The sequence below is a fragment of the Barbatula barbatula genome, assembly GCF_947034865.1.
Source record: "Barbatula barbatula genome assembly, chromosome: 21".
Lineage (NCBI taxonomy): Eukaryota > Metazoa > Chordata > Actinopteri > Cypriniformes > Nemacheilidae > Barbatula > Barbatula barbatula.
In genome coordinates, this window is record NC_136784.1 from 5,276,945 (window position 1) to 5,301,581 (window position 24,637).

Below are 24,637 nucleotides of genomic sequence, written 5' to 3' on the forward strand. Positions count from 1 at the left end.
TGATGACAGAACTATCCTTCAGCTCCCCACCCTCTGGATTGGCTCCATATCTCTCTCTTCTCCATCTATAGCTGGTGTGTGGTGAGCGCACTGGCGCCGTTGTACTGTGGCTGCCGTCGCATCATCCAAGTGGATGCTGCACACTGGTTGGGGAGAGACCCCCCTCATATGATTGTAAAGTGCTTTGGGTGAACAGCAATACACAATAAAGCGCTATATAAATGCCTCATTCATTCATTCAGCTAGGATAAGATATAGCATTCTTTTTATTTAACATAAAACACACATTTCAAAGGACACATTTTACTCTTAATGACTTTGGTAGTTAAACCAGATGTTGTTTAAGAAAATAAACACCTTACTAAGCGCCAGAAACCTTGACTGCACTGTCTGAGTTATTCCACTTCACACCATGCACGATGTCCAACAGCTGCACGAGCGTCCAATCATTGTGGCTTCGCGAGCTCGGGGCAGATGAGGTTCAGACAGACCAAACTGCACGCAACAGACGCTGTTATTTTTATGCTTCTCACCCTGAATGAGAAAGCGTCCGGGGACTTCATCCAGACAGTTTATTTCCCTACACTTCTACCCTTGCCGTCTCCACACACCAGTGAACTTTTGACCACCGAACCGTCTGTGATTACGAGTACAGTATGCACGAAGTGCTGGGGGTCTACTGCCCCAATGTCTCTCTTTTTTTCCACCCTGAGATGAACCTTGTGTGGCTGAGACGAGATTGATGGAGGTGCTGTACAGTAGCCAGAGAGGAAGTCATCAGTCTTCTTGTAGGTTTTAAAGCCACGTGCAGGTGAGCTCCCCGACTATTTATATTAGCACATCGCCTTAGCCGAAGAGCAAAGCCAGATGGAGCGCAACGTGTTTCAACGAATTTCAGCCATTAGACCGATTCGTAGCTGTGCTCGCAACCCTTGGCCAAATGCTGAGTAGAATGCAAGTTAAATATTCCGTAATAATGCGAATATTAATAATGCACAACAAATCAGTCTTTAACTAAAGAAATATATAGTTAATAATTCCTTATAATGCAATGTCATTTGGTGGAACTAGTGGTGCAAAAATTGCACGCTTTACTTTTAATGATCACAATGCATTTTAACCCATTGAATGCCTTTAAACTCTAATTTAGGCTTTATTTTCTGGTTTAATTTAAAGCTTTAATGCTAATTTGCGAGCATAAAGACCCAGAAATTCCTCCCAAAGCTTCTAAAAGGGCTTTGCCTTACAAGCCAACTCACCAAACCGAGAGCCATGTGGTTCTGAATGTGTGAGAAAATGGTTCGCATTAAATAAATATACATTTACACACACAGCAGAGCCGGGAGGGGCAGAAATCAAAGGCGCCCTTGTAAAAAAAATAGTCTAACACATTAATACTCCATTCAAACAGATGGTCCCCATTCAACTCCCTGAGCATTGAAACCAGGCGTGGAGGCTCCAAAAAAGTTATGAACCAGGAGACACCAGACAAAGAGTTGCTTTCAGAGAGCGTTTGGCTCATGCGGGGAAGAAACAAACATTCATGCGTCCTATGAAAATATATGACAGCCATTGAGCTCTCTTCATTTTATCATGACCATATGAGCTTAGACAGAAGCTTATAAAATGGAATGGGTCGTTTTTTGAAAACAGAGCCCACATTCTGCAGGGATTCAATGAAACATTCACACAATACATTTACAAAGCAAGGCAGCTTTGAAAACTGAGTAAATTGCAAGTGATTTCCATTGAGTCCTTGAATAAAATGTCTTATCACATTCCAGAAAACTTTATTGACGTTAGACACTTTTAAAACGCTGAAGTCTATGGACAGACCTGATGTACCTAACAAGTGTGCATTTGTTTCTGTGTGTGTGTGTGTGGTGTAGTACAGGGAGCAGGTGCAGTGTTTTGCACACAAACATTGTCTAATCCCAGAGTCTAAACTGTGGTCCCTGAGCTCTCATAGAAAGATTCTTCCATGGAGAAAACAAGGAACAGGTTTGCGTATGCCAGTGTAAGTGTGTGTGTTCCCCAGAGGGCAGAGAATAGGATGCCAAATGTACATTATATCCGCTTTAGAGACAAAAACAACAGCCAGCTTTCAACACAGCAAACATCTATTTAAATATTTAACCTTCTTTTATTCACAAATTGGATATAATTACAATATATTCTTAAATTTGTTTTCCATCAGGATTTTATCTTTTAGTGTTGATGTCTTCATATAAGTGTATAAAATGGTAAAATTAAAAAGACTTACAGATTTGGAGGACTCTCTGTTCACTTTGGCTTCCATTTCCCATATGTGATGGCCATCTGCAGGGAGAAAAAGATAACATTATTACACCACGCACATCTGAGAAATTACGCCATAGATTGAGTTATATAGTGAATTAAATATTAAACTAAAAATAAAGTTGTGCTAAATAGTATTGGATAATGAAAGCCTTTGTATTAAAGGCAAATTTCCCTCCAAATTATTATTTCTTTCATTATAATTCACCCTCATGTGATTCAAAACCTACATAAGTCTCTGTGGAACGAGAAATATCAGTATTGATGTGTCCATTGCAAGTCAATGTATGACCTATGTCTCCAAAAAACATTTTCTTAAAAATACAGGTTTGGAATGACATGAGTAAATTATATTAAGAGGTATTAAGAAATAAATGTATCAATAAATCTTTTTATTGTAAAGTGGCACACAATTCGCACAAATCCAAAATAGCAAGTTAAAATATTGTTGCATTACTCTAAATAAGGGTCAACAAACCAACACACAGACCAACACAACAGAACAAAATATGAATGACGCTGAATTAGTTGTTAAATGAACAAATCAGGTTTTACAACAGAAATACTGTTGAATTTACATTGCATATCAGCCTAGACAATCTTCTGTACAACAAAGACGCACAAATCCCAAAAGTCTTAAGCGAGCTATCGCTAACTGCAGCCAGGCCTTGGATTACATCATGTCCTGTCTGCCTCTGACCCGCTTGGGCAGATGGGGGGCTGATGCAATCCTAATGATCTTACCAGAGCCAAGAAGCGTGCGTGTGTGTGCGTGACGTGCTTTTGCTATGGGGGACTAGTCGCTTACATCAGCCCCTTGTGGAATCTCGCAACTCATGACAAATAGTGTCTGAAGGGTCCAATAAAAGCAGCGGTAAACTCTGCTTCAGATAATGAGCAGCGGCTGTTTGGCTAAAGAGCGCACGGCGCTAACAGACCGCGATCTGTCCTTTCTCTCGGCCTCCAATATATGGCTTCTTTTCTGCTCGTTGTTAAAAGTTTTATTTAACTATTTTCTGCCTCCAGCGTTCGAAGCAAACAGGCTTTCCCACACAAACGTTTGGGAACAAAAGACGCATTAAGATCTCGTTTGCTATTTTTAGTCAAGACATCACTGAAAAGACGTTTTTAGTTAGCCCGTAAAAACAGGAGAAAGCCACAGCAGTTTGGTCACAGCAGCGACCCGTTTGGGTAAACCACAGACGCACACATGAAATCATAATGCATTATTGTATTTAAGCAAGATTTAAAAAAGAAAACAAAAGTATTTACAAAATTTGATACAACAGATAACGCATCTTTTGAAACTTTCCATTGGCTTGTCTGCTGTAATATTTTCACATAGTTGCATATTGCTACCAGCATACATTTCACATCGATGATGCTCCGGGGTTTAAACAGAATGCGGTGGAAAAAACACTCTATTGGTTTTCCATGATCATTTTCTATGACAAATATGCTCCAGTGGACCCTCAAGACTAGACTCCCTTTATATTCCTGGACATTGAGTGCTTTATTATTTATACCACAGAGAAAGATCAAATGTATCGTTCTCACCTCAGCGAGATATTTATGTGAGGTCCCGAGTTTCAAGTCAGACACATTACACGTCATATTTCCAGACGAATGGCTCGTCAAGTTGTCAAAATGCTAATCGACACGTACGGCGAATAGATAAGTTATCGTTTCTTTAGTTTTACAGGCTTGCTAACAATACTGCAAGTAACGCACGATTATGAAAGTGAATTTGGCATCTGGGATCATTTTCCATTAGAGCTTTTCAAACTTTCAGACATATTATTCAAATGTTAAAGATGGAATGTTGAGACTATTTTGATTGCATTTTAACAGAAAGGTTAGACAGTGGACTCTAGTTTCATGGGCAGACAGTGAGGACATCCCTGGCTAGCTGAGCTGCGGTCTGTGATATGGTGAAATGGTCTGTCATTACAGCTGGAGGGTAATGCAATGCTAGAGGGAACCTCCTCTCTCTACCTCTCTCTCTCTCTCTCTTTTGATTCTCTCTTTTTCTCCTGGAGCAGTGCCAGGAAGGTTGAACAACGTCAGACTACTGTTATTAACTTATTATACACGTTAACTTTCAACTAAGGCAAATCGTGAAGATTAACCATGTTTTTATATATTATAATATCTATTTTTTGTGGGGTTTGCCATTTGGATTACAATGGTTACTAAAGTGAGTCAATGGTTCATTTATGGTTATGATTTTACTACAAATAAACGCAAAAAAAGTATGGTAGGCCTACACCGTCAAAGAAGTACAAAGTGTACCCTTTTCCGTCTTCAGGCTGGCACCCTTAAAGTGATAGTTCACCCAAAAATGAAAATTCTGTCATCAGTTACTCACCCTCTTGTCATTTCAAACCTGTATGACTTTCTTCTGCAGAACAAACAGAAGATATTTCAAAGAATGTCGGTGACCGAACAAGGATGGTACTCATTGACTGTCACCCATTGATTTAGGCCAACTATTACTTTAAAGGTTCCTTTTGGTTCCTTGTACAGGTATACAGAAATGTTTCCTTAACATTTAATGTACCCTAGGTCCTTTATTTTTGTGTAGACAAAAAGGTACAACATTTTATGTATGGAACCAACCCAGTAAGGAAAAAGATACAGTTTTGTACTTTTTTTTGACAGTGTATGTTAATCTATGCTTGATTTCGTAAGGGTAATACCAGGGTAAACAAAATGTTTGCTCATGTTTAAAAACATAGACAAATGTACAGCATCTGTGGTCTAAACTGCAGTATCAAAAATGGGGAAGTAGGATCTGCAAATCATCCGTGAAACTAAATATTTACTTTACTTATTGTGTATTGTTACATTTGTTCATCTAAATGAAAATGATTGAAATTCTACGCGCGTTAATTTTGTGAAAAAACATCGTGGAAAACACACCTTGATTATTTCAAATTAAATTTTGACTGTATTTTCGTTACTCTGACTGAGAAAACTAATCCTTATGAGCCATTTCAGAGCAATTATATACATATCGAGACATATTGAATATCCCTGCTCAGCCCTATACTCTCAACCCCAGTTCTTCTGTAAATGAACACTATCGATCTATTTTTCACATTCCAGCCCAGTCACTCACTCCCCCCCTGACCGCTCCTTATTTTGAGCTCTCTCTCGTCTCTGGAACTGCAGAGGTGAAACCTTTCTTGGAGCCGTACCTCCAGCGGGACGTCCTTAAGTGCTAGCACAGGAGTCTGTGGTCAGCAAGCCCTCATCTCCGCTCCATCAGAGCCATATGAGTGGAATACCTGCCCGGTCTGACTGCGCTGGAGAATTGATGAGCACGGCATGTACTCGTGCAACATCATTATAAGGTGCTCAAAAAATCCACTTACCTAAGACTCAATCATTGAGCATGTCACGTCACTCGGAGAGAGGTAAACGGGTCCCTTACCAGCATAAATCCAGAGATATTTTACTTGAGATGAAAGGGTCAGTATGACATATTTCAAACATCCTAAATCCATTAACCCTCTTTGATTAAAACACAAGTGGTAATACAAAACCTGTCGTCATGATGCAAGGGCGAGTGAATGGTTGCCAAGGTTTTACTATGCAGTTGCAAAAGTGTTCTGGGTAGTTGCTTACTGGCCTAGTCACGCCTAAATCTCTTACTATAAATCTCTAGATAAAGTTCACCCCAAAATGGCAATTTTATTCATCCAAACCTGTCAGACTTTCTTCCTTCTGTAAAACACAATGGAAGATATTGACTTGCATTGCTGTTGTGTCAGTACAATAGAATTGAATTGGTACCGCCGTTGTTTGGTTTCCAACATTCTTTGTAATATCTTCTTTTGTGTTCTGCGAAAGAAAGTAAAATAGAAATGACAAGAGTGATGACAGGATCTCCCTTTAACCATGGTTGGATACACTTAACCATGATTTCTGTAGCAAAACCATAGTAACCACGAACATTGTCTGACTACAGTAACCATAGTTTAGATGTGTAATTTTGTAGTAAAACTTTGGTAATACAAATTGTAACAATCCACCAAAAAACAAAGGTTACTAAACTTTTACTATAAGAAATGTGCTTACTTTTCTTACCGGTTTGATATTATGGTTACTACTATAAACATGGCTTTGACTTCTTGGATACATCATACGTTAATGTGTTGTTCTACTATTTTACCCTCTGCCAAGCAAATAGTGAAAGTCTAATCACTTAGAAAACCGATAGCACATCTTCCAGAAAGCTAGAATGATTTCATACCACAAACGATGAGAGATGTGTATAAATTTAATCCTTACGAGTTAATGTTTTTTCCAAATCTCTAACCCAAAGCATGAGCAACTGATATAGCGATGCTTAGCAAGAACCACTAATAACAATGTCTTGTTTCTCAGATCTTACCCTGCCACAGCCAAAGATTACAACTCTATCTCCTCAACTCAAAAGTGAAGGACCGTTCCTAGATCAGTTCAGACTTGCCAAACCCCCCCTCCCCACCACCACCATAGCTCAGAATGAAAAGGCCTGTTGTGTTGTTGATTAGGGTGGCCCGCAGAGAAAGAAAGCTTGGTACCCCAGGCGGTTAGGGAAGCAGGCAGGGAGCTGGGTGGCAGTGTGCGCCCAAAGCCTCCCTCAGACTGTTGTACTGTAAACACCCACAGATGCGGCAATGCAGACCTGCTCTTCTCGACGTTCTGAATAGACTCCCTTGTCTTCCCTAAGCTGCAGCGAAGAGCAAACACACCAACCCACCAACCGCCCGCCAAACCCCCCCCCCCTCCGGGCGAAAGGGATCGGCGCATGGCACGAGAGCGAGGCTGGGATGACCCTAATTGCAGATGCTCAAGCGAGCCAGTTTTCCAGAACGTGCTAATGAACAGCAGCTGTGGAGTCTTTATGCGAGGAGCACTGCTCCTCTTTATGCCACGTTAAAACACTGCTGTGCTCAAAAATATCCATTTTCATTGCGTTCAAATGCAAAACAATAAAAGGAGCCGAACCGTGCCAGGCCATTGTTATGGATGGTGTGTTTATAAATGTCTAATACATTTTTTTGTGTTGTTGCTTCTTAATGAGCAGACAATACAGGAATTCCCTGAGGCTTGTGGTTGTGATTGGTTTGTTTGTGAGAGTGCGCCATTGCTGCCGAGGGCTGAGGAAGAGCCAAACCTCAAGGCTCCTTCACACGGAGGTTATTGTTCTGAAGTGTGAAAGAAGGACTCCCACGTGAGACTTTCATTCACGAAGCACCTTCGAACAAGCTCATCTCAGCGAAGACTCATAGAAACAACTTTCAAACTTATTAGCGGGGCTTGCTAAGCACTTAAAGAACGAACCGCTAACACTAAGCATTGCATTTTGACCACAAATGCTACTTCAAATGGCTTGTTGAGGAGAGGTGTGCTAATACTTTTATAAGCAATCAGATTAAAAAATGTGCAAAAAACAAAACAAAATATTGAATGTGGGACTATATCTGGGGGCTACAATATCAAATATAGATGTTCCTGTGGCTAAACTGGTGGAGCATTGCAATAGCAGTGTGAAGTCAATGGGTTTGATACACAGGGAATGCACATGGGTAGTTAACAAGTGACTAAAACAAACTGTTAATATATTGTTTTACAAGACAGATTTATCTTCATTGTTATTTTTTCTAAATTGTTGCTGGCACACCATAGGACACATTTACCGTGTATTTGTCAACTGATAAAATGTATAGCTTTCCTGTAGCTCATTGGTAATAGCATTGCGGTAACAACGCAAGGTTGTGGGTTCGATCCGAGGGAATTGCAGATACCTACAGTATGTAAAATGTATAGGATAATGCAATGTAAGTTGCTTTGGATAAAAGCGTCTGCCAAATGCCTAAATGTAATTGTATACCCTGAAGACACCAAAATATATCACAAGGCATATCATGGGCTCTTTTTATCTAGGCTGAAAAACCCACTAGAACAAAAGAAACCCAGTAGAAACCATTACAGAAACCATTAGTCATTATATTCATTACAAAAAAATGTGTAGAATGTTTTGGGCATTATTCCTATAGGATTAATATGCCAGATAACAACTCACTAATACAATTCCATCACATACCAGTAGACACCATTATAGGTTCCATTAAATCCAATACAATTCCCATTATATCCATTAAACCATAACATTTTGATGGTGATTTGGGCAGGGTTCTATTTTGTTTTTCACCAGGGTGAAATATATATTGTTTCTACCCAGTAAATGGGAAAAACACCCTAGCCACCGATCAGAACATTCTAGAAATATTATAAAATCCATTCAGAAGAACACCAGCAAATGTCACCTGACATCAGTCCAAACATTTGAGGAGCTACAAGAAGAGCAGTTTGAGGCCTTTAAAGCAGATTGAATATGACAAAACCTTTAATAATATAATTACTGTAAATAAATAATATCATATCAATGTTAAAATATACCAACTTGTAACATCTAAACAATCTTCATTACAGTTTTGCAGATAGTTTTACAGTACAAATTCACTGCTTAACCACCATTACCTGCTCGAACTTTAACAACAAAACAATCCAACAATGTAATATAATTCAAATGTATGAGCTAATTTAAGGTAAATCTGAGGCTGGAGCATGGGAAGGATGTAGCCATCTGGCAGTTCACTGTCCGATTAAGTGCTAGACTTCAGTTCAGAAAGGTTTTATGAAGTCAAGTCCAATATTCACCTGCAGAGTCTGGAACCACCTCTGACTGCAGACGGATCTGTACCTAACAGCTCTAATGACGACTGACTCATTCATACACATACATACATGTCTGTACAGTACCTGGATAACTAATCTAATCTGCAAGGATAAGATGTCCCAGGTCTCAGCACAGCGCTGTCTCTGACGACATTATCGTATGTGCACGCACACACACCAATGAATGCAGAAAGAGGGGAAAAATAACTTTAACCGGTTTCGCAGCTGAGCAGGCATTAGAGTCCAGTGGGTCCAGATGTAAAAACGTTTCAGTCTCATAAGGGAGTTTCTTTGTGTCTGTCTTTCTTTTTCATTCGCTGTTTTTTTCCCTTCTGTTAGGAATCCCCACTGTTCCGTAACACACCACCACGCATACATATTAACTGTAACACATCTGGGCCTAAACACACCCGCAGGCTTTTCCAGTCAAAGGAAAAATGTGAGATTTTAAAAGCAATCATCATAGATCACAGGTCGGGCCAAAGTAAAATAAAGGGAATGAAAACATCATTATGATCTGTTGTTACGAATTTGCATACAAAATCAACACGTTACTCCGCCACTCGCACCGCAAGCCGTCCAAAAATATCAACTTGATAGTCAGCTGAGGATGCCAACTTAAAGAAGCTGAGAGTTAAGCAATCTCTCCTTCCACGTCTACAGGGGAAGAAAATGAGAGATGCCTTATCTTTAGTCATCAGCGTGGGCCGCATGACCGCCAATATCTGATTATGTGTGATGTCTAAAAGATTGAGGCTTGAACTTACAACTCAGTAACACACACATTATTCACAGATGACTAAGGAAGGTTCCCTGATCATTTCAGCAGACATGTTTATACAGAGCGAAGTGTGTACATTTTTCAACGTTAAAATAATATCTCATGTCGGCGCCAGTGGTCCAGGGGACTGTGTGTCGACATGTTGTGCAGCAGCACTTTGGTAGACCTGAGTTTGAATCGTGGTCCTTTCCCGGCTCCTGTTTCCCTCTCTCTCATCCCATAATTTCCTGTCTCACTCTCCACTGTCCTATCCATGTAAAGATGCAAAGTCCAAAAAAATTAAATAGACAATAATAATACTTTCTCAGATCTAAGCTTAATATGCAGAGATTGCAGCATTTTGTGTTAATACTGTGGCACTTTTAAAGCATTGTTTTGTTTGTTTGAGTGTTCTGTTTCTAATAGCTTAAGCTTCAGACCAATGTGACCACTGTTTCAATGACGCTTTCATTCAGTCAAGGGTTCTTTAAAGAACCATCTCTTTCTTACCTTTTATTATCTGAAGACCCTTTTTTACCATAAAGAACGTTTTATGAAACAGAAAGGTTCTTTAGATGTTGAAGGTTCTTTATGGAACCATTACAAAAAAGGTTCTTCCATTTATTTTACCTTTATTTTTAAGTTTGAATGTGCAACAGTGTTCCAACTGTCATTATTTTTGTCTTTCTCTTTGGCACAGAAATGAAACAAAAAATGCTTTGCTCATTGTACCAAAATATGACATTTAGTCCTTGTCTGGTTTGAACTTACAACTGGAACTGTAATGCAACCTTATCTTAGATGCACTTAAGTGAGCCCAAAAATGAACACATTTTCTCACCCCCATGTCATTTCAAACCTGTATTACTTTCTTTTTGCTGTAGAACACAAAAGACGATATTTTGAAGAATGTAGACAACCAAACAACACTGGACCCCATTGACTACCATTATATGAGCACAAAACACAAAACATTTATATCAAAATATTTTTTTTTATGTTTCACAGAAGAGTCAAATACAGGTTTGGAACAACATGAGGGTGAATAAATAATGAAAGAATTTCTATTCTATTCTATTCTATTCTATTCTATTCTATTCTATTCTATTCTATTCTATTCTATTCTATTCTATTCTATTCTGCTTCATCCTGATGAGTTTTAAATGTCTATTCTATTCAAACCTTCAGCTTCTCTCTGGTCAGTTTTAAAAGTTTTTTCCCCAAACCTCTTTTTGAACTTCTCTTGCAAATTAGATTCTTTTTATGATTTTTCCATTCAAGACACGCTCCAGCTACAGATGGGAAAAGAGAGCATGAAGTCACGTTGCAGCTTGGAGGAAACAATGGACAGAAAGACACACGGAGAGAAAACGAGAGAGGGATTCCCTGTGTGTGAGTCACGTTGTGGGAGCCCCCACTTTACTCATAACAAAAACAAGCCTTCCCGCTGAGCTTTAACCCTCAGAGATCGGCTACATGGCACTTGAACATTTCAACTCCTGTTTACAACGCCTTGTCAATAGAAATCAGGATTCAGATCAAATTAATATGAACTTTATATGCATAACTTAGACGAGGATGTGAAGACATCACAATCCAAATAGAGACTTGCATCTTTGCCTTGCTGAAAAAAGACTAGAAATTAGAAAGGTTTCCAATTTTGAAAAGGCCAATGTTTTATAGATGATGTTAAATGCAAATATAGAGGAATAAGTTATAAGGCAATAAGGCAACGGCATGTGACTGAGCTCATAAAAAATGATAGTGGAAAACATTCGTCTTTAGCAAAGTGGACAGCGAGAAAGTGAGATGGAGAGAGAGAAAGCCAATGGTGGGCTGGCTCAGGGGTGTTTCCATGTGAGGAGTGCCCAAGAATCCACAACGGATGCCAGACATGGGGAAACCCTTCTCAAAAACAAGAGCACACACCCTTGAGTCGGCAAGCCCACACATGCCCTCTTTATCTATCAAAAACACAAATACACACAAACATGTATGTGCAAACACCCAAAAATGTCTGACCACATGTTGGTGATGCTTTCACTTACAAAAAGTGAAACGTCCAATAACTGTAGCGTCATTCTGCTACACACTATACTGTATGTAAATACAAAGCCTGGACTTTTTTAAAGGAGACATAAAAGTTAATTAAATTATTTTTCACATTTAGCTGACGCTTATATCCAAAGTAATTTAGGGTGATTTTATTTAACTATTTGTCTGTATGAACATCGTCCCTGTATGTCCATACATCTTTCCTCACAGATACAACAATAAACCCACTTCCTCTGGCTTTCTATCACAGGCTGCCAAACATCAAGCGTGTTTACACCATTCAGCCTTGGCCTTGTCTTTTTTCTTTTCTTTTTTACAAACTCATCAAGGAAATGACTTTTTTTCAAATGAAGTTTGTAAATCTTGGGTATCAACAGCAGAGAGCTACTGCTTCTATTTTCCGTATGGAAAAGAGGTAGAAAAACCTGAATAAAGACAGACAAAAAAATCAAAACAAACGCCCAGACACGAGGGACAGCCCAGACTGCACGTTCTCTATTTGGGCTCCATTCCTGGGCAGCACAGGCAATGGAAAGTTCTGGAAATGTAAATCTGTTGGGTTAAAAATACAGCGCATTAATGTGCTCCACATGTGGCACTCTGGCATAAGGAGTGATATTTTGACGGAAGAGAGGGGAAGGAGGAGGGACGGATGGAGTGGTCGGTTGGTTTTGGAGAAGAAACTGGGCATATATTCATATTGCTCAAGACTGCAATGTGACTTCACGACAAAGTAGAACTTTTTTTATAGTCATATAAATGTATCCTATGCACTTTCTATGGGCCTTTCACTATAAACTGTACATGCTCTTATGTCTAAACACTGACCCACATGTGATCATTGTGAGTTTGACATGCTACTGCGGTCCATGTTAGAAACTGGAAAAGAAATGGATAGGTGGTTGAAATTCTTTGGAAGAAAATGTCAAAGTTGAAGTGTTTTAGAAGGTACAAAAAAATGTCTTATATTAATATGCACAGACAACTTGAACCATTTTAGAATAATGTGGTGCTGTTAAAATACAAAACAATTTGACCAAGTCTGTAAAAACGGTGACATTAAGAATATTGAGTATTAAGTAAATGGAGACTTTGGCCTGGTTTTCACAGACAGGGTCACATATTATACACCTATAAAGGCCAAATGTATAATTTCTGCACAACTAATAGCACCAAAACTAGATTTTAATAATAGTCTAAGCAGGCTGATGCTACAATATAGACAAATGAAAGACATTTAGGAAACAATCAATATTTTTGCAATATGGTGTGGTGACATTATTCATTGCACATTTAAATGCAGCTGCACAGTCTTTGCCTCTTTACTAGTTTATATACTATCCCCACTATACAGTACGCTAGAAAAGAATACAAGGATAGAAGATTGCAGTATATAAAAAGCACAATTACCAAAATAGCCAGCACATAACTGCCTACAATCCCTTGCAGTATGCAAGAGAAACCGGTTTTGTGATGGGTGATGTCCTATTCTAATATTATGAACCAATAATGAAGTACAAGCTTAGTGAAAGGGAATAATTCACCCAAAACTGAAAATTCCTTCACCATTCATCCCCATGTCATTCCAAGCGACATGACATGCTTTCTTCTGCAAAAATCAAAAGATGATATTTTGAAGATCGTTGTTAACCGAACAACACGGGTCCCCATTGACTTCCATTGCATGAACACAAAACCTTTAAGACTTCTCAAAATATCATATATACAGGTTTTAAATGACATGAGAATGAAAGATGACAGAACTAGGTCAACAATCTCTTTAATACATGAAAGTATGTATTGTAGCATCTAGCATCTAAGATTCAGCCTTTGTCCCATAGCTTTAACTTCCGAAAACTCCCAAAAGAGTGCAATTTCAAAACAATCTCTGCTGCTCATTCAAACACACACAACTCCAAGCGAGTCTTTTACCTTGTGCTCTCTCCACAAACACCACCTTGGAGTCGGGCTGGAAGTTGTGTCCGCTGAAAAGCATCTGTTCCCCTCCTGAGGCACCACAGCTTTCCATGCTCTGTTTATCCACGAGGGGCAGCTCCTGTGCAGAGCGCTGGGCTGCAGGAGAAAGAGAGAGTGAGCAAAATGTGCATAACCTGTCAAATTTGGGAAATCAAATGAAGCAGTATTTAGGCTTTTGTGTTTAAAGAAAATAACAAAAATATTTGAGCAAAATAAGTATTTACCAAACATATTCGAATTACACCTTTCACCTTCAAAAATCTGCAATTATTCAAAGCATTTCTCAGCCTTTTAGACCTTTCTGTGTAAATAACAATTTTAAATAATAAACTGGATATGCCTTTTCTGGCAAAATTACCTGAACATTAAACATCAATTACACTAAACTATTCTAGTTTTTCTCTCTAAATCATGCAGAGACGACATCTCATGCAGAGGCCTCTGGATATATGCTTCACATTCCTCCAATGTGTTTGGCTTTTAAATGGCTATAAGCCAAAAATCACACGCATTTTATTACTTTCTTTCTAGTCATATTTCTTATTACATCATAGTCTTTGATTCACCACAGCAATTACTGAAGCCAAACAATTCATTTATATGAGCAGAAACACTGATTCAACCCATCAGGACAATCTGGGACCACTGTCAAGAATAAAAATTGTTTGCTCTGAGATCGCATGGTCAGACTACAAGCTTGAACTCACAGCACTCGATGGGGTTGGATGCCACCTGTAAGGACACAGTCCTGCCGTTGGGTTGGTTGATATGAACACGGAAAACCATCCTCACACGCGTGTTCTTCCGTCCGATGTCCGTCTCTCCCTTCCGGAGTTCGATGTCTGAGTTTCGCAGCTTGAGAATTCCAGCGCAGTCGATTCTGTGGTAAAGAATGAAGTTAAACGTTTGAGGAACAGACTCAACAAATCGTCTCAGAGGTACAAAGATTTGGTTAATATTGTTGGACGGCTGTTACGATAATAAACGCTATCTTCGAACAGAGTACAAGTTTAATATATTGCCTGACTTTTTTATTAGTTTCTTCCTAACTTGGACTCTAATTCTATCCCACATAAAAACATGCCCTTTCTTACCCTTCCAATTTATAGTTCTGAATTGGCAAAGTAAATCCATAATTAGTTGACTTAATTTTCCAAAAAGCTGACATATTTACATATTTAAAACTTGTCAAAGTTTTGCACCTCACTGAAGAGGCATTTAAGGGCATACCCTTTATTATCTGCGTATAATCCATCTGAGCCAAATGAACCTTAAAGCTTTACTCTGGCAAAAACAGGAAGTCTAAAAAACTGGAAAAATAATTACGATTACGAATTACCTGCCAACCCAGCACATGTCCTGGAATATCACATATTAACATTCCCACATGTCGTATATGTGGTGAGGCAGAGCACATCGTGTTCTAAGTGTTTGCGAAAAGAGCCACCTGATACACGGTTTTCTGAACTGACGTTGTTTTGGTTATATTTCATCACGACTTTTATAATCTACTCCCTTTATAATTTGTGAAACTAGGCAGCCGGCGAGTAAAGCAGCCTGCTTCCCATTTCCAGGACTGGCAGTTCAAACAAAACTTTATACGGGCAAAAATCTATATCAAAGAAAGTGAAATAAAATACTGAACAACAAATTGCCCCTGCCGTACTGACACAGGAGCTCGACCATTTTCTGGCTGCGCTATAGAAATGTGACAAAGTGGAAATGTTCCTCAGAAACGGGATCCACAGGGGTTTGTTTTTTTCTTAAGTAAAATGTTACATCCATTACAGAGCGGTGAAGAAAATGCTGAGCTGGTAAGACCACTACTGCCTGGCTCACAGAACAGACCCCAGCGTCCCATTACGGGCTCCACGCGACCAGGGGCCTCCTGTAACACGAGCCTTGGAGCTCATATGAGGGAAACCTGGTGCGGCAGGACTTCTACATAGCAATTGCTTTCACCACGGGAAGAACACCGGTGGTGTAAACTATCACGTACCTCTGCTTTTTAGATGCATAGAGAATACTCACATGGCCCTCATGTTGCTCTCTGGGAGCAGAGGAATCTCCAGAACTTTGGTGTTGGACTGCATGACCTCATGGCTCGGGGTGGACACAGTCTTTCCGGTTATTCGGTGAACCTGGTAGAAGGCGTGAGGTCGCAGAAGACGGTCATCTGCTGTCCCGATAAACAGCTGCAGGGTCAAAGGCTCACTCTCCATGCAGCCGTGAAGCTGAAAGACATATTTGCTCATTTAGACAGAAGGAGGAATTCACAGGCGAAAGAGTTGTTTATGTTTGCATTCAGGCGTTTCATCCACTTTCAATACATTCAAGGTAAACAGCTGGCATTCGAACCCACAACCTTTGTCCTGCTAATGCAATGCTAAACCAAGCAACAGCAAGATTACTTTTATGTATCTTTTTGGATAGTTCGCCCAAAATTGAAAACTTTTTATTATTTACTCATGCACATGTCAAAAGATATTTTGAAGAATGTTGGTGACCAAAGAATTTGGGTTCCCTTGGCTTTTGTGACCCTTGAATTGTATGGACACAAAACAAATTTTCGTTTTTGGGCGAACTATCTCTTTAAACACAAATGCATAGATATCCTCAAGGAGGGTGGTCAACATCTGTGGTGAAAGGGTTGGACAAGCCTGTATATTTATTCAAGTGGATACGTTTGAGCCTGGCATTTGTGTTTATTCAGGCAGTAGGGAGTGCACAGGCCAAAGAGCACAGAGCAGCACTGAGCGGTCCGCACGACCTCCCCCTCTTCATTACATTATCACCCACTAGAGGAATGCCAAGACTCTTTCCGCCCATGGCACAGAGTTTAGAGCCGTACGTCTGCACCTCTGAGTTCTGCCGGTCACTTCTCACCCACTCAAGCCCTCAACCTCCGTGGCACATCTGTGGTAGATGATGGGAACAAGCCGAGAAAAAAAACCCAGAGTAGACTATTTACACGGACGTCTCTGAAGGAGGCCAGATACGGTGAGCAAATTCTTACTGGAAAAGTCTTGTGATATTGAGCAAGACGATCTGTTCTTCGAATTGTGTTGGGTCACAAAAATGCCTCAATGAAAATTTCAACTACAAGTGCTGAATGAAATAGAAATATCCTCGCAGATGGCCAATGAGAGAAACTACCCTGAATGCTGCAAATGTGGAAGCATAATCCAACCTATATTTAGGGATTTCGTCACTTCTTCCAGTTACTTTTGTTGACAGAGCTGTTCTGAGCAGTTTACTTCCCGAGAGACTTAAACGCAGACGTGGAAGGGCATAGCTGTGGTGCAGCAGGCTTACTTCAGAGGCTACGCACTCACGGATGCCGGCGGTCCGATGGCGTATGTGGTCAAACTGCATCCAGGATACAAAAAATGACAGAAACCACCAGAGTGGGGAGGGGGCTTGGAGGGAAAAGAGAGATGGGGCTCCAGCAGTCTCGGTACAAAAATCCTGACCACCAGAAACCACCAAACCCAAGTGAAGTAACAGAGAGGGAGATGTGGGCCTGAAAGACTTTAGACTATATGTAAGTCAAAGCTATAGAAACTCAAACTAACTCAGTGAAGATCTCCCCACAAGAATCTTTAGTACTAAAAAGATGTTTACAATCTCTAATCTGATGTTTTACAGGATGGGACAATCTGCATTCGAACACTCCCCTCTAAACTGGCCTGCCAGAAATGTGCACGGCAGAGATTGGACGCCTCCACACGATGCTGTTGCACATGATGTCAGCCCAGCACCAAGACCTTTCGCTAAACAAAAGACGGTCTGTGCGCTAGGCCGGAAACTGCAATGAATTTGAAAAAAAGAGGGTAAGAGGTTCTTGTTTTCTCAGACGGAATACGCGAAGAGCCACGTGTTCAGAATCATTAGCACCTCATTAGGTTGAATTAAAGTACCCAGACACCACGATGCTGAGCTCACTGGCTGACTAGAACACTGGTTCCTGAAAGACCCTAAACAGTGCACAATGTGGATGACTTTCTAATCTTATACACCTGATTTAACACATCAAGTTGTTGGTAGAGTACTGTATATTAAGACCTAAGATGGGTGTGCCAGAGGGGGGAGATATCAAAAATGTCCTTTGGGAAGGACTGGGAAACGCTTATTTAAAATATCTTTATAAAACTCTGACTGTAGATTATCATTTCACCCAGAAATGGAAACGTAAATAAAATCTTGAATCTTTATTTACCAAAAAAAGTCGCCTGTCTTGGTGATATTAAGTGATAATATAGTACCACTGTGCAAAATAGATATTTATTAAATTATCTTTCTGTTTTCATTTTTGGGTGAACCAATCCTTTAATGTTTTGAGACTTCTACAGCAAGTTTTATAAAAGAGCCTTCAGAGTATGTGGTTCGAAAAACCCAACAGTCACATCCAACCACAGACTTTTTCAGATACAACATTTGGGAACTCCTCAAGCCATTAAAGACGATTTGCAACTGCAGCGGATAGCCATGATTCTCCAAAAGCAAATTTGGTGTGTGAGTCACCCGTGTCTGCTGACTGTAACGGCCTGACATTAAGACACTGCGGCCTTGTAAAATATCAGAAGTTGTTCGCTCATGTTCCCAAGTTTGCACGTGTCGGAACCAACAAGAAGGACGGTCTTTCATCATGACTAGTGAGAAAACCAATATAAGGAAGTTTCCTTTGACCAACAGTCAGTTATGAAAATAAAAACAATTACAGAGAGAAAAGACAGGAAGATGACATTGTGGGATGTGGAGTAGAGCAGTTTGTCCATTAAGGGATACTGTAGAAACAACATGGTGAATTTCATGCAAGGGAACCATTCGGCGTATGTAGATAGAAATAGCTAATTCTAAGATAATAAAAATAAGTCTTGAAAAACATGTAAGAACTTTATACACCTCTGAAGACATAGTTATTTATATTTTATTTTGCATTTTTGTCAATAGATCCGCCAAAAAATAACACATTGGACCTTTAAAGAGCAACTTGATGTAAACACCTCTCAAGTTTCTCTTTAAAGTATAACACACTAGCTGTGTTACAATTGTTTTCTTTCACGTTAAGAAACCCTTTCATCTGTTAGAGATTATGAATATATACCTGGACCACTGGATGTCCCCCTGCTAGTGCTTTCACAGCCCCTCTGCTGCCCTCAGTCTCATAGTGAGCACGATGATGAGATTTGGGTTGAACTTCAATCTGTAGACTGTAGGGTCCTGAACTAGAAGGCAACTGCCAGTCGAGAGCAGGTAAAGATGGACTTCAGGAAAAAGGCGAGAAAAATAAACTTTGGTTAGTGGGAAAAAAGAAGAAATGACAGCAACACTCATTTTAATTAATAATATAAATAACATTTTAACATAAACTTTCTTTTACAGCTCAAACACATACCTCATGTATGGCTTTGGCTTGGACCAATATGGGTGTTGGGGAACGTCCAAGAAGCCACTACAATAGGTTTCTTTTTTGAAGGGCAGACGTGCTAAGGAGAAGTCGTCCTGGCAAAGCTCCAGAGATCCTGTCTCCTCCCCACCTGGTTCCACTTTCAGGTTCATTGAGGCGTTATGCTCCAGACTGGTCTTCCGGGCCTTCAAAGGGATCCCTTCCCCAAGATCTGTTAATCCATCGGTGGTGAGGGCGTTAATGGCAGCCACTATAGCGGAGTTGGTGTATTGATTGGTGTTGGGGAGCCAGGTGTCCTCTGTCACGCTAAGACGGGGAGAAGTTTGTGGGGATAGCCCTGGTGATTGGTTTGGTGAGTACGGATGGTACTTGTGCGATTGACCGCCGTTAAAGCTGTACTTCCTTTTACCACCACAAGGGGAATTTGATCGCGATCCTCGAGGGCCCATCCAACTATCGTCAGTGATACTGGTGCGTGGAGAACCAGACGGAGAATGTCTTGGAGAAGCACTTAGGGTGCAAGACTGCAACGAACCTTTAGGGGAGACGCAGGGACTCTGCCATGGGGAGTTTTGCGGTGAGTTGTCGTAGTTGTATGAGAACCCTGACTCGTACGACGATGCATCCGAGTGGCAGCTACGGGAGGATATGCTGCTTGCTGGGCTGAGGCAACTGGGGTCACGATAACCATCGACGCAGGGCAATGTTAATGTCACAATGGAATTGACTCGCTTGGTAACAGGGATGCTGTTCTCCTCCACTTCGTCCTCTGGGAACTGCCCATAGGCTGTGATCTCAATGCGAGGACTCTCCAGCGTAGGTGCTCCGTTAGACCGAGGCCCGGATGTTTGGAAGTAGCCCACTGTGCTTAGGTCCTCATGGGGGGAAAAAGACGATGGCTGACTGATGGATATTGACATGGAAGAGCTTGTTTGGAGATTGTAGTACTGGGAGGTTGGGCACGGGTTGCTCTGAGACAGGGAGATGCTGGTGTTTTGGCCGTAACTGTAAGCATCTGTAAGGTGGAATGGGACAGAGGGTTTAGAATGACTTTGTGAGGATTGCTAAGACTGCTGCTATTACAAATATACATGTCTAATAAATAATTACATTTATAAAGTGCCATTTAAATTGGGGGATGTAGAAAAAGACATTCATCTAACAAAGTAATAACTGTGAGTTAAGAACGTTAGCGGCTAAAAGCCACAACCTCTGCAGAGGAAGCAAGGTGAGTGATACACAAATACCAGGCCAAAAATAACAAAGCGTTAAAAATATCTTACTGACGACAAAACCAGACGGAAAAGCAATACACACAAGCAATCTTCATCTAAACACAAGGGCAAACATTTTCTTGTATGCAATGCATATGTTAACATAAGAGTACAGTGCGATGCTTTATGACACACAAAGAGACTAACACAAAATGTCTTGTCTACCACTCCCCAATAAAAAAGAAGAAGAAGAAGAAGAGAAAGAAAATATTAAAAGATAATAATTATAGCCTCCTGGATAGAAGGGGTTGAATCACTGCCACTTGAAGATTTTAAGAGCACTTGTAGCTTATCCATAAACTTTTATATCATTTTGGAAGCCGTATTCGTACGTCATCTTATACGCAGTCGTCTATTCGAGTTTTGTCTGCATGTGAACTATGCCGTCAAGCCATACTTTATTTGTAACAGAATTCCAATATTGAGAGATGCATTATTTTAATGAGAACTTGAAGTGATGGGCAGACATTGGAAGTTGAGTGAGTCACTGAAGACAGCCAGTCGAACCTGCTGGAATATATATGTAATGTAAGTTAGTCCAAACTGACTCAAAATTGCCACTGGCTCCGACTGCAGTAAAAATCTGTAACGATTTCGCTCTATTTCAGAAGATGATTAAAATGGGCGGAGTCGCTCCTGTGAGGCCACGCCCATAGCATACTTGAAACCGTGACAGCACGGACCGCATGCTGCATCCTTTATTTGTTACCGTACTAAATATGCATCGCTTTTGAAGATAGCTAATGATGGCATATCAGATTTTTTTTCTAAGCAAACCACAATCCTTATGAAAGATTGTGGTTTTATTAGCCTACAGCAAAAGCGTAGTAGCCTAACCATTAAACTATTATTGTGGTAAGTTTTAATAAGGAATGCGAGTCTGGTATACCAACAAGAATAAATAACGTTTTAAAAAAGGTCTACTGATTACCAAAACTGTAGTCTTAAGAACTATTAGTCCAATTTATTTTTAGGTTCTCATTAAAAGCTATGAACTCTGACAAGTTTTCTTGTGAAATACTTAACATGGTGCTAAATACGATCGAACCGCCTCCCTGCGGCTTCGTCACGCCCACCAACACTTTCAGAAGTCTCTTTATGAATGCTTATTTTATTTTAAATCAAAAGTACTGAATAACCACAATTCAGTTAGTGGGGTTCAAAAGGGTTCGCTTTTAACATAAATCAATCGCAGCTATTTTTGTAGGTTACTATGGTGGGTGCGATCGCGTGTCATTTATTCTCGTTTATCGTGACGACAGGTAAAATCGCAAGCAAATAAATGCATACATTAATGGAAAAGGACAATATCAACAGTGACGACAGAGCACATGCAGTGATTTCCCGTACAGAAAAAACGTAGAGAATGCGTTACCTTCATCTGCGGACTTCATGCTGTCGGAGCGTCGGGTGAACTCTGCCACCAAGTTCAACGCACTTTCTCTAATCGCGCGACTGTGTCCGATTAACGGTTTAGTTCCCAATATAAAGTCGACTTTGATAGAAATGCGTTTACTTCAACCGCAACAAACGTGCATTCCAGACCCTATACAGATAATTTCAAATCGCGAGTGGTTATAACGGTGCGCGTAAGGCGCGTGCAATAACAACGCAAAAAAGAAGATTATCAATATATAAATACAATTTCTCTAACTCGTTATATTTTTGATCTGGAGTTGCATGTTAGTTTCCAGGGGTTCTGGTGACGCACTGCTTTGCGATGGAAAGGTCTATCTGTGTCTATATAAAGCCGGGAAACACCTCCGTGAAGTCCCGCCCTCCGTGGAGTGACGCAGGCACCACGTCTCCAGCTCAGCCGCGGAGGAGAGGGATTCTCTCCTCTCAACATTTCCAGATGTGGAGCAGCTGAAACCGAAGGGCGAAAGATCCGGCGTCTGCGCATGCGCGCGCGCAGGAAGTAGCGGGAACTCAAACCGATTAAAGAAGCGGCTGTCGTGTCCGTTTGCATTGTCTCGTTAATGGACGCGAATGGCGCCTCTGCGACGTGTCTCTCATCGCGTAGCAACTGATACGGACTGAATAAACAGACAACCGGTTGGAGTCGTTTTATTTAGAGCATCGCAACGGGATCTGAAAATCACAAGCCGTTGTTGGCAGCTCGGCCGGCTGATTTCGCTTTTGACAGATTTCCAGAAGGGCGCGATTCGCCGTAGTCGTTATTAGCGGGGACTTTTAAAGCCAAGAAATGTTGGCAAACAAGTGCATTGGTGAAAAAGCAATTCGGAGCAAGAATGAGCAAACTTACTGTTACGAGCACCGCATTCATCGTTGTTTCTCGTCATTTTCTTGCGAAAGTAACTTTACGCATAAATCACAGCCACCGGGAAAAGAAACACCTGACTGGGTAACAAGGGAATACAAGCTTTTGGACATGAAGGCTGTGCTAAAGGCAATATAAATTACGTTATAAGGCCAACATGCAAATTCAGCTGTCATACTGTACATTTTCAATGAAAATGATGAAGACACATACCATCAAATCTATTTCATTTAGTCATTTAGCAGACGCTTTTTTTCCAAAGCGACTTACAGATGAGGAAACATTGGAAGCAATTATAACAACATAGGCAACAAAATACATAAGTGCATCAAAACTAGTCCATTAAAGCCTAGCACAGTATACAAAGCTAAAAATAAAGCTTTCGTAAATGTTCATCCTTGCCGGCCGAATGATGTTAAAAAGTAATACAAGACAATTGCATTTTATAAATTATAACTTCTTACGTGTAGTCACTTCTCTCATTATGCACGTAAATGTTTTATTCTATAGTTGTGCAGCCTCTCTAATGACTCGAGCATGTTTTGAAGTTTGCCCCACTAAGAATTTATCTCATCAAATAACAAAAGGGAGCAAAACAACCTTCCACCCGCATACTCAGGATGATCCATAATTTCATCAGGAATGAGTGCACTTGTGAAACACAAGCCGTTTCTTTCATCATGGGAACATGGTAATTGTGCCTTTAGTCTTACTATCCGCTCTGTCCTGTTGTACTATGGGTCAAATGTATTTGTTTGACCTCATGGAAAGCTCTCACCCTGTGGTTGGGGGCCCTAAGTGGGCTCTAGGGGGCTGGGGTGGGAGCTGTTGGGCGGGCCACCGTGTCCTCCCCGGCTATGCGCAAAAGCTGTAAACACAGCTTCCAGCCTGAAGGTAATAAATAGAGCTAACTGTGCTGATTGACATGCACCTAGTCGTACGTCAGTTGGCCTGTGGTTTTTCCACTCTGCCTGCCCGTTGCTAGGGCAGGAGTTTTTAAGTGCCGACCGGACGGTTCCGGAAATGTTGTTTGCTACCAGTTTGCATTTTGGGTTACATGCCAAAAGCTGGTGAATTTCATCATCCCACAAGGCGTTCTGCTACATGACTACAGTTAGATGTATGATTAACTACCATACAAGTGCTTAGAGGGTATTTAAAGCAATCCATGCTTGATTGGTACATTTTGTCAATTTAAGGTCACCTGATTTGCTCACGCTACAGCATTCTGAGAAATTATTTCTAAAGTCATCGGCTGTCATATCCAGTAGTGGCAGGTGTCTGCAATGCCGCGCGGTTCCAGTGTGATCCACTTATGATTTGAGATGATAGCTATAATCATTAATGATAAAAATAGAAAGTCATAAGAAAGTGATAGTAGAAAGTGTTAAAGTGACATCATGGATTTGATACAGTTATGTCAAACGAATGATGCTTATACTGTAAGGAAAAAACAAATGACAAATTAGATTTCCAAACAGGATACATGAGCAGCGATAAGTTATGACGCAATGATAGATACAGTATATGAAAGCATGGCATACTGCATCCAGCGAAGACTTGGCACTATGTAACTTGAGAAACGTGTGCGTAAGTAATGGCACAGATGTTGAATGTCTGTCTCGGAGACGATTTAAAAAAAGCATGTACACTAATAACAATGGCATGAATCATAACATGCATGAGCATCACTAATGATGTGTCAGCGTTTAAAAATGGCTAAAATAAACCAAAACCACATTGACCCATCATCTGCACCGACTCTTCCTCTATCTGTGCCGTGATTGGACCACAGAGGGGGAGTCACTGATGTCACAGGTCCACTCACCTCTTCTTACAAGTGACTGCTC

The 24,637-nt window shown here is 40.5% G+C and overlaps 1 protein-coding gene across 2 annotated transcripts in view; it reads right to left on the minus strand.

Moving 5' to 3' along the window:
- The window catches only part of nfatc1 (nuclear factor of activated T cells 1), a 35,705-nt gene extending 13,455 nt beyond the window's left edge, over nt 1-22,250 (minus strand). Inside the window, exons 1-7 of one of the 2 annotated variants that reach the window (XM_079484933.1) lie at nt 21,882-22,250; nt 19,221-20,247; nt 18,930-19,089; nt 15,854-16,056; nt 14,530-14,702; nt 13,778-13,918; nt 2,264-2,319 (exon numbers count right to left, since the gene is read on the minus strand). In XM_079484933.1, coding sequence (XP_079341059.1) covers nt 2,264-2,319; nt 13,778-13,918; nt 14,530-14,702; nt 15,854-16,056; nt 18,930-19,089; nt 19,221-20,247; nt 21,882-21,900 — 1,779 coding nt within the window. In that variant the 5' untranslated portion in view covers nt 21,901-22,250. The remainder of the gene's footprint in view (nt 1-2,263; nt 2,320-13,777; nt 13,919-14,529; nt 14,703-15,853; nt 16,057-18,929; nt 19,090-19,220; nt 20,248-21,881) is intronic. The other variant, XM_079484932.1, reaches the window with a different exon arrangement.
- Nucleotides 22,251-24,637: the final 2,387 nt, after the last annotated feature.